This window comes from Grammomys surdaster, unplaced genomic scaffold, assembly GCF_004785775.1.
Source record: "Grammomys surdaster isolate TR1022 unplaced genomic scaffold, NIH_TR_1.0 125950, whole genome shotgun sequence".
NCBI lineage: Eukaryota > Metazoa > Chordata > Mammalia > Rodentia > Muridae > Grammomys > Grammomys surdaster.
In genome coordinates this window covers 4,679,480-4,690,763 of record NW_021620771.1, presented here as the reverse complement: position 1 = coordinate 4,690,763, position 11,284 = coordinate 4,679,480, and the positions used below count along the sequence as shown (strand labels likewise).

Here is an 11,284-nt window from a genome sequence, read left to right as displayed (position 1 = left end):
GAGAGAGAGAGAGAGAGAGAGAGAGAGAGAGAGAGAGAGAGAGAGAGGAGCAAGAGAGGAGCGAGAGGGAGAGGGAGGGAGAGGGAGAGGGAGGGAGGAACTATGCATGCAATGATATGTGGTGGAAAACACACACACACACACCCTTATAATGCCAAGGATGGAGCCCTGGCCTCTGTAACCTAGGTAACACTACATCATTCAACAAGAGCCCAGCTCATGCTTTATCTTTGCAAAGTTCTAGTTATGATTCACTCAATGGTTGGAGCCACAGATAGCTCTTCCTCCAGCTGACAAGGCAGCTCACTGGTTAAAGATGTTTGCCGTGCATGCTTAGAGACCTGGGCTAGAGCTCTAGAATTCGAGGAGGGAGAGGGCCAGCTTCACAGAGTTGTCCTTTGAACTCCATTTACACCATGGTGCATTTGTGCAACACACATACACACATAATGATGATGATGATGATGAATAACTTGTGCAAACACAGGTATATCAGTGCTATACCTGTGCTAGCTATGACTCTGAGTTTGTGCTTAATTTCTAGGTGTAGCCCTCCATCACCTTTGTAAAATTTCACAGTTCCTTAGCCATTGATTTCAAGTTTTCAGGTTTTTATTTTGTTTTATTTTCAAGGGAAGGCATAGCTATGTACCTCAGTCTGTCTTAGAACCTGAGATCTTCCTGCCTCAACCTCCCTAGTGCAGCTGTACTCAGTTTCGTTTTTAAAGTAAACTTTGTATGTTTCCATTGAACCTTTTCTGTGCATTGTTTGAAACAAAATTTGTACCATATTCTGTTCTGTTTGATTGTAGCCTTGTAGAATAATACCATCCTGCTCTGCACCCCTTTTTAGAAGGTGTGTAATAGTAAACTGTCTTTACTATTTTTGGCAGCTAGCTTCATACTTTGTTACTGTTTAGATTATTTTTATATATGAATTCTTCCTTCTCTCTTCACCTCATGCATCTTGAGTTATTTCTAAAGAGAAGCTCTTTAATAAATAATTACTAAATTGAAGAGATGAACACTTAAAAAACTTAATTGTGTGTGTGCGTGTGTGTGTCTGTGTGTGTGTCTGTGTGTGTGTCTGCATGTGTGTCTGTGTGTGTGTCTGCGTGTGTGTCTGTGTGTGTGTCTGCTTCTGGGTTTGTGCATGTGAGTGCAGCTCCTGTGGAATTCAGAAGAGGGCATCAGATCCCCTGGAACTGGAGTTATAGGCACTTGTGAGCTGCCCAGTATGGGTGCTGGGAACCATACTTTTGTGTCTCTGTAAAAAGTTTGTGCTCTCAACAACTGAGCCATCCTTGCAGCCTGAAGATTAAACATTTTGTAGAAGTTGTGTGTGTGTGTGTGTGTGTGTGTGTGTGTGTGTGTGTGTGTGTAAGGGAATTGGGCAGGGCACATTTGTGGAGGTCAGCAGACATCTTGCAAGGGTCAGTTCTCTTCCCACACCTTGGATTCTGGGAAGCAAACCCAGATCACCAACTACACAAAGTTGTCCAGAGAACACTTTATCCTCTGAGCCATCTCTGCACCCTCAGACATTTTATGGTTTGTAGTCAGCGGTGTGCTGGTTAATGTCTAACTGCTGGCCCTTGAGGAAGAGTAACCAAATTTTGTAGTGTTTGCTCAATTCTTCTTGCCTTGGGATTCCCACTGTGGATCATTCCAAGACATAAACATGGAGTCACAGAACCCTGAGAGGAGAGAGTTGGTCAGGCCAGGCTCTCACAAGCCTGTTAGAGCCTTGTCCTTATTGCTAGCACTAGAGACCACTGCCCCATACTGTTGCTTTTCCTCCCCACTGTGTGCTTCTCCAGCACCGGATGTTTTATGTTTTTATACTCTTGACAGGCTTGGAAATTGCCTTCATTTAGGTTCTTATTTCCTGCAAGAAGTGTTGGTTTCAACTAGACAGAGTTGATCCATGATAGCACCGCGTTGTTGTTATGGAGTGCATCCCTTCCAAGCCAGTTCTTGTGATGGTGTGGAGAGGAGCCAGTCATAGCATCCCACCACCTGTCCACAGAGAAGGCCTTGCTCATCTTCCTCCGCTGGCACAGTTACTAAAGAGTGGAAGATGCTTCATCATTTCAGCAAGGTTCCCTTGTAGTTCTCGGGCTTGTATCTGCTGCTAGCTGGGCATGTGCTTCACTCAGCTAGCACTTAATGTTAGTTTTGTGTCTTTGTTGCTGGCTGTGACCTTGGAGTGCACTTAAGACTTGCTTTTTCTTCCCTGTGCTTTTAAAAGGAGTGAGTCTCCTGTTCACTGCCTGGCATATCAAGTGTTAGAGGCAGCCATTTGTATGGGTCCTCTCAGGAAACCATCCAGCTGAAGACTGTCAGGTTGACTGTTGGGCCCTCTTCTTTCTGTGTCATGGTTTTCAGCAGTTTGCTTCAGGGACAGCTGCCAGATCTTAGCTGTGCCACTTCACTGAATGGCAGGCTTTCAGCAAAATAGAAAGGAACACTTATTTATAAACCTCCAAGACAGTCTTCATTTTTAATTGTGTTTTGCTGCTTTGTCATAAAAAGAAATGATTTGGCCAAGTTACATTTGTGGCAAAGCCAGGTTTAGAACCCAGAACTCCTAGTCAGGGTTTATTTCTGTCATTAAGCTGGTTACCTAGCACTGCCTGGTATCATTTCTGCTGTGACTAAGGCTCGAAGTTAGCTCCTGAAACACCAAGAGGCTCCAGAATCACCTTCAAATCCTTAAAGAAAGATTAAATGCTACTTAATACTTAGCCCCGTGTCAGATGAGTTCTGTAATCTCCTGTGTGGTGCGTGTCTGCCCCTTGCGTGTCTGTCTCCATAGGAGAGCCTGTTTTAAACATTTTCAGCCTGACCCCCGCTTTGTGGGTTCATGACAGGTGTTCCTCTTTAACCAGTCACCCCTGTTCTGTCTAGCTCATCTTAGGTCAGAGTGTTCTAAGAAACTGATTCCTGGTCATTTCTGCTCAAAGATTTCTTATCCTCTTCCTGCCTAGAAATGCACCTCTTCTCTGAGGCTGGACGTCTGCTGCAGCTGGGGGTATATAAAATACTCTAATTTATTCTATGTATTGGTTCCAGCTCTACATCCTATCCAAGGAGGATAAAACTTAAGACCCAGAGAGCATTGATCAGTTGGTTCTTCTATTCTCTGCCAGCCAGGACTTAAAGATGGGGCTAGTCTGTAGTGATGAGCTGAACTGGAATGGGATATGGGGAGAGGACTGCAGCTGAGGGTGTCCATGGCGTTGCTGTGGTTACTGCTTCTTGGTGATAGCCTCATTCTCAGTTGGTGCTGAATGCAGGTGAGACTCGATTGAGCGATGAGAAAATTAAAGCCCAGGGATGTTAAGTCAATTGCCAAAGGTCACAGGAGAGTGAGCAGTACAGGACATTCTGCATGGGCGCACAGTTTTTTTGAAGTCACACTTGGCAGTTGAAACTCAGATCTCCAAAGGAATGTTATTTTCTGGGTAGAAAATAACATTACTTACTTAGGCTCTTCCTAAATACCTCTTGAATGGCTCTAGATCCTGTGGGGCTGGGCTTCACTGGGCACTACTGTTCTGTCCCCTAGCTGTGATGTCATCCACAATTCTCCATATCTGAAATTGGGCCTTTGAGACAAAACAAGTCAGCAACCTTCCTTTTCTCTGCCTCCCTCTTTTCCTCACTACCCCACCCTGCCCCCACTCCTTTCCTCTCTCCCTCCTTCCTCCCCTTCCTTCTTTCTGTTTCAGTGCTTGAGATAAGATAGAGCCTCACAGTCCAAGCTGGCTTCAAACCCCCTCTGTAGCCAAGAATGACCTTGAACTTCTGATATTCTTGCCTCCACCTCCTGAGTGCTAGGATTATAGGTGTGCACCACCACTCTGGATTATGTGGTACTGTGGATTGAACCAAGGGCTTCCTGTATGTTAGACAAGCATTCTCTCACTATGTCCCCAGCCCCTCAACCCTTTCATTTTGGAAGCAAGGGAGACATTTTCTTTGGGTCTTCAAATCAGTTAGCTGTAGAGGTAGCACACACCTGCTGACAGTGGCCAGTGCCCTTTCTTCTTGTGTAAGCTCATTGCCTGAATGTAAGCCATTCTGGTATCACGAAACGAGGGAAGTCACTTTCTCTCCCTCTCCCCACTCCTTGCTGCATAAAGGGAAACATTCAAAGGAGGGGCAGGTGGCAGTGTGGCACAGTCTTAGGGAGATGCCTGTAATTCAGATCTCAGGGCCCTTTTGCTTGCCAGGTCCCACCCTCTCATCCTCAGCCAGGAGGATTCCAGCATTAAGACTGACACCAAGTGGATGTTAAGAGTGGACAGAGAAGGAAGTGGAGCTTGGGGAGCTGTGCTGTGGTTCGTATGTGAGCTTCCGGTCTCAGTCACTCAGACAGAGCTGTATGCATCTCTGTATGCATCACAGACCGGGAAGAGCTCATATGATAAGAGACAGCCTGATCTCCTTTCTGTTTAGAAGTCATAATACAAAACTATTTATATGAAGAATAAAGTTATCTTAGCTATCACTATGGTAAAGACCACAACCAAAGCAATTTGGAAAAGAAAGGGTTTATTTTATCTTACACTTGTAGTCTATCCTGAAGGGAAATCAAGGCAGAAGCCTGGAGTCAGGAACTGAGGCAGAGGCCATGAAGGAATGCTGCTTCCTGGCTTGCTCTCCTTGGCTTGCTTGGTTTGCTTCTTACACAGCCCAGGACCACCTGCCAAGGGGTAGCACTGCTAACCTTGGGCTGGGCCCACCCTAGTTCACCCACATCAATCATTTATCAAGAAAATATACTACAGACTTGCCTAGGGGCAATCTGGTGGAGGCATTTTAATTCCTCTTTCCTGGTAACTCTAGCTTGTGTCAAGTAGACAAGGGTAAAAATAGAAAGCCAACCAGGACAGCAGTTATGCATGAAGATGTGAAAAGAGTTTCCTTTAGCTGTTGATAATGTGGAGTGGTTGTGGGTTTTTTTCTTCTTTTTTCCCCCCAGTCAGAATGTTGCTTTAGCTTGTGCTTTTGACTTAGACCACACTGAGCATTGTGTGAAATAATTGCATAAAGTTCTGGCTAATTTAAACAAAAAGTACGACAGACTTGGCTATACTGGCACACGCCTTTAATCTTAGTACATTGGAGGTAGAGGCAAGCAGATCTCTGTGAGTTTGAGGCCAGCCTGCTCTATACAGTGAGTTCTAGGACAGCCACTGTTACAGTGAAACCCTGTTGCTAAAAGGAGGCATGGTGGTGGTGGTAACATGGCTTAATGGGAAAAGGGCATACTGTCCAAGCCTGGTAACCTAAGTTCAATCCCCAGAACCCATATAATGGTGGAGGAAGAGACCTGAGTCCACACAGTTGTCCCTTGACCTCCTCGTGCACACTGTGGCACATGCCCATTTAGTCCCAAAGTATATCTATCCTTACCTCCCTCCCCTCTCCCCCTCAACACACACAGAAATTAGATTTGAGTACATGAGTGCACATCAACTGTGTTTTTATTTAATCTACATTATCTTAAAAAGGAAACCTTTGGCTTCATGGTTCTCTTCCAGCTATCTTTCTGCCTCCTCCCCTCAGTCCACTTCCTTCCCTCCCACGCACAGGACCTGCACATGCTGGACAAATGCCAAGGTCCATCCTAGTCTTCATTCATTCATCTTTGCATCATTTGTGAACATTTACTAGACAGATGCTGTGTGTCTAAGACCACGGAAGGATAAGAGGACTCCCCGTGTTCTCAAGACACTGGTCATCATCTCTGTCATTAAAACCTAAACTTTTATTTTGGAAAAACTTCAGATTTATAGAAGATAGCTGCAGGAACTAGAGAGATTTCTCAGTGGTTAAGAGCACAGACTGATCTTCCAGAGGACCAGGGTCCAATTCCCAATGCACACATGATGGCTTACACACATATGTAAACCTAGTTTCAGGAAATCTGAGACCTTCTTCTGTACTTCACACACAGTGCACAGACATGCATCCACTTCCTAGTTTCTGGTAATATAAGATGGTTCAGGTTGTGTTTTCTCTGTCCCAGCCCTAGAATCAGCCATGTGTCCAAGAGATCCTGACTTCTTTTATTGGAGAATGGTTTTTAGAAATCAATATCTGGGTGCCAGGTGCCCAGTGCCTTTTGACAGAGAGGAGACGGAGAAGATACAACATCCCACCTACAGTGTGTGAAGGCTCCTGGGAAGAGGGCAGCTTCGTACCTCCTCAACTAAAGCAATAAAGTCCTCACTGAAGGACAGTGGTTTGAAGTTGAGTAGAATTTTCCAGATGGAAGGCAAGGTTAGAGGAGCACTGGGAAGAGGGAGCACTGGGGAGAGAGTGGGAGGAGTGTATGTTCCCAATATCCAGGCATCTGTCTTTAACTTGAACTAACTATAACTTAGGGCAATGACCGTGTTCTGACTTTCTCTTTCTCATCACACACAGATGAGCCTTTCTTACAGCTTGCAATTCTCTAAGAGGCCTCTTTCTTGTAAGTCCTGAAGGTCACCTGTCCTCTGCCCTCTATCACTGTCCCTCTGTCTCTCTGTCCCTCCCTCCTCCTCTCCCTCCATCTGTCCCTTCTAGTCTTTTTCTTTCTGAACTCTCTAGTTCCTGCTCTCTCCATGGTCCAGGCCAGGGACAGGAGCACAGGGGAGATGTTCCAGTTCTTCTCTGTCAAGGAGTCCTCTCTTCTAGGACGAGATCCTGAGCCTTCCTTCTCTTCCCTTCAGCCGTCTGTCAAGTGTGTACTTTCTGTAAAGTGTTAGCCATGTGTGGAACTGTCCAATGGACCTGGGGTGTGGCTCTCAGCAAGTGTTTTCTGTTCACAGATAACAGTTGGTGTGTACGATCCCTGTAACCTAGCCCAGTACCCTGGATGGCCTTTGAGGAATTTTTTGGTCCTGGCAGCCCACAGATGGTATTTACATGTGTGTCCATGTCTGTGTGTCTTGTCTGTATGCTTTCCACAATGGGTCTTCTTATGTAAGCAAGTTTCCCTAAGTGTATCGATTTCATTCTCGTCATGGAAAATAGAAAATAAGTCAATTTAATTAGTTGTGGTCCAGTTTCTATCTCTGGTGCTCTTAAACAGGTCTGCTAGGGAGCCCCAGCCTCAGTTTGTACTATGCTGAAGATACTTAGACTGTGGCGAGGCCATACAACCAGAGACCATGACAATAACATTCTCCAGAGGAATTTCCCATTGCTACCACCCCCACCTTTAAAATTGTCTTTAATCCTAAAATAATAAGTGCTATTGGGAAGGGACAACTTACACTTGATAAGATACACAGCATCATTGGGTATCAAGGAAATAGCATTAAAAACTATAAGAGGTTAACAGCCCCCATCCCCACCAAAATCACCTAAGGAAAGTGGCCATGCCAGGTATATCTGAAATGGGAGGCAGCAGAATTCATAAAAGATGCTGCCACATCTGTGGCAGAGTCTGCCAGAAAATACCCATGGCTCTGTGGTGGCATTCTGAGCTTGTTGCTCACAGCAGTGCAGGCTGGATACAAGCAACACACACACACACACACACACACACACACACACATACTGTATAGCAGTACTGAGCAGTACTGTGCTTGCTAGCCCCAGCCTCATGTCCCTCCATTCTGAATGGATGACAGAGCCTTAGGTGGCTTCGCAGAGCAAGTCTTCACTTGTAGCCTTTCTTTTCGTCCTTTTTAAGGTTTATTTTTATTTCATGAGTGTTTTGCTTCCCTGTATGTATGTGTACTACATTTGTGCCTCATTGCTTTTAAAAGACAGAATCTTACAGTGTAGCTGTATTTGACCTGGAACTCACAGACATCTTCCTTCCTCTGCCTCCTGAATGCTGGAATTAAAGGTGTGTACCACCACAACCAGCTATGGATGGGGTTTCAAACACAATCTTGAGTAAGTTAAGCCAGCCTGGAAAATACATGTTTCTATTTATTATAGATTAAAACAGGCAAAGCCACTGTGATGACCTAGTAGGGGATGGCTCAGATAGGTGTGGTCAAGTTTAGATAGAGGGATTGTGTGATTTTCTTTGTGTTTGCTTTACTTAGGTAAAAATGTTTACTCCAAAATATGAAGATAGACAAATATTGACGAACCCTAGAGAGACTAGTTTTGGGCACTCAGCTATTCCCAACACATTTTCTATGAGTATAAATGCCCTGGTAAGGCCAGCTTCTGGATGCTGGTAAAGGGCTTTAGGGATCCCTTGTTAATTAAGATCTTGGGAGCATCCCACCCTTAAGTTTAAAAGCTTCCTTTTCCAGAATTATCTGTTTGTTGTGTGATTGCTATAGAAAATTCACTGGGGAAGGGAGTTGGGAGGATCCTGCTAACTTGGCAGCCAGACTCTAAATGCGCAGACAGAGAGTGCCTGCACGAATGCGCTCAAGATCTCTCTAAGGTTAAGGAGGTCAGACAGGAGTGATTGCATGCCTTGAATTCTCAGCAGCCAGTCTGGAAAGCACTTAATGCCTGCTCTTTTTCTTCTCCTTTCTTTATCATAAAACGAACACAAATCCGGTGCGGACAACAGGAGCGGCAGTTTCCAGTCCGTTGAGGTCCTCTGCTTTCGGGACCGCACCATGCAGGGAGCAAGAGACGTGACGCACAGCATCATCTTTGAAGTGAAACTTCCAGAAATGGCATTTAGCCCAGGTAACTGGCAAGTCTTTGCCAATGTGTGTAACGAGTGACAGAGACCCAGCTTCCTGCCTGCAGCCTCACCATGGCAGGAGAGAAGGCACAGCTCCCGCGCACCTGGGTGGCAGTGTGAGCACCTGCCTGCACAGTGGGGCTGTGAGCAGCCCTGAGCAGAGCTGAGCTCTGGCAGCTTCTCTAGTGAGCCTTTCTAGGCTGGAGGGTGTTTGCCCAGCTTTATTTTAATTTGTTTAGTCTTGATCAACATGAACTCTTTCTTTATGCCTCGTCCTCAAGGAAGGGTGAAGTTATTGATTACTTAACATGTTTACTCATTGAGTACTTGAGGGTGTGTGTGACCTTATTCTCCGTACACAGTACCAGTCAGCAGAGGCTTATCTCTCCTTCCACATAGAACATTTTCCCTCAGCCTTGCATAGAACTGTTAGCTTTTATCCACATTTTATAAATTAGGAAACCATCTAGGAGGCATTTTACAGACTATGCTAGATGTGTCTGTGTGTGTGCAGATGCGTTCGTACAGAGCATATGTATGGACATGCAGTGTAGACGCACTAAAGGTAGAATTCATGCCCACGTTTGAGGGAATGAGGAAAGTGCCCACATGTGAAACATGTGTCCTGTGAGAAAGCTGAGCAGTGTCCAGCCTATGGCGCTACTCATTCGGGGCTCTTTTAAGCTCACTGAGTCCCCGACAGCCACGTGATATGCATCTGAAGAGCACCTCCATGTACCCTGTGCAGCCCCTCCTGATAAGGCCTTAGTGTGTGTGGATCAGGTGGCGGGGACGCCTCATCTCTTCTAAAGTGCTGAAATCAGAAGGACTCAAGGTTGCCCGTTTGTTGTTGACTCTGTGCTCCAGCCTGGAGATCTTAAAAGCAATAGGAGAGGTGAGTAGAGTCGTCTGCAGGGTTCAGGGAGGAAGCCACCCCATTGAGAGGCTTTCTGTTTAACTTTTGACTTGGCGCCCTCTTCTGGTACATCTTGAAATAGCTCCCACTGGCAAGCTCTCTTAAGATGTAGTGAGTTCATTCCCTTTTAGTTACAACTCAAAGACGGGGGAGGTGGAGTGTCACTAAAAAGTGAATCTAGGAGGATGCACCCACCATCCTCCTAATTTTATCCTGTAGGGACACACTGTCTTCCTCTGTCTTCACTGAGCCACTCTGCTCCCGTCTGTGGTGTGGCTCATGCTTGGTGCCCCTACCACCCCAGGCCTAGGCGCCTACCTCTCCATCTTCTTTGTACTCCGTGTTGAGGAGTGGTTATCATCCTAGAAGGGATGCTTTCCTCCGGTTGTACATATAAGCTAGTGTTTCTACTTAGCCGCAAGTAAAGCTCTACAGTAAACATCGTTTAGCATCATGATGTGAGTTCAGGGCGTTTCCATGGCCACGCTCCTCAGTGTAGCCATGTGCGATGTAACGACATCACACCACAGAGCACGATGGTCCCTTAAGAGTCTGTTGCCTCGGGATCTCAGGGCCACTTAATTTGTATAAGTACACTCTGTGGTGTTCTCAGAGCAGGACAGTCAGCGGCCTGTCATTTCTCAGAACTCAACCCCATGATTAAGCAACACATGGTTCTCCATCCAAGGCATCCCATAGTTGGAAATTCAGTGATGTGGGAAGTGTTAAAGCCTTTCCAGCTGGTAGAAAGCTGCTCGGGACACTGTAGGAAGCAGGTGTGGCCACACTGGGGGTGGACTGCAATGCCTGCTTCCCATTCCCACCCCATGCTTATTCTCAACATGTTCCTCCTTCATTCGGACTGTGTGTTATGAAGATAGCTTATATAAAAGCACATGTGTAGATTTCTGATCTTCACACATAGTATTTTTCATTACTAATAAGCTTACAGTGAATATAGGCTATAGCCAGTCAAGCACTTGGGAAGTGGAGGCAGAAGACCGTGAGCCCCTGCCTCTAAACAAGCAAATGAACGAACAAATGGGTAGAACAGAAGGGGGGGGGCTTGCATATGCAGATGTTGTCATTGAGATTTCCAGTTGTCTCAAGTGTCCTATGTGCAAAGGGGAGACCGTGGCTGGTATCCTGGTGGCAATAGCTTAGAAACTGTTTTTAAATTTAACATAAGAATGGTTTAGAATCATGGATTCAGAGTAGAAAACAAATGAAGATGTCTCAAAGTGAGGGACAGAAACTGAAGAAGGGGCCATTTGAAGACATTTCCACCTGAGTATCCATCCCATGTGCAGTCACCAAAGGTAGATGCTGATGTGGAAGTCAGGAAGTGCATGCCGATAAGGGCCTGATATGGATGTCTCCTCAGAGGCCTTCAAGAGTCTGACATATTCAGAGGCAGATGCTCACAACTAGCCATTGAACTGATCATGAGGTTCTCAATGGAGGAGTTAGAGTGAGGACCGAAGGAGCTGAAAGGGTTTGTGGCACCATGAGGAGAGCAACAATACCAACCAACCACAGCTCCCAGGGTCCTAACCACCAGCCTGGGAGCACTTATGGAGGGATCCAGGGCTTCAGCTGAATATGTAAGAGTGGAGGCCCTGCAGGGCACAGGTGGAAGAAGAGATCCTTGACCTCATGAAGGCTGGACGCCCCAGGGGGTGGGAATTTTGAGGGTGGGGAAG

General features: G+C 45.9%; 1 protein-coding gene across 3 annotated transcripts in view; it reads left to right on the top strand.

The window, feature by feature from the left end:
• Atg7 (autophagy related 7) overlaps positions 1 to 11,284 on the top strand; it is a 211,837-nt gene that overhangs the window by 50,595 nt on the left and 149,958 nt on the right. For all 3 annotated transcript variants that reach the window (XM_028753586.1, XM_028753584.1, XM_028753585.1), the window contains exons 8-9: positions 6,828 to 6,916; positions 8,546 to 8,667. In XM_028753586.1, the coding sequence (XP_028609419.1) occupies positions 6,828 to 6,916; positions 8,546 to 8,667 (211 nt within the window). The remainder of the gene's footprint in view (positions 1 to 6,827; positions 6,917 to 8,545; positions 8,668 to 11,284) is intronic.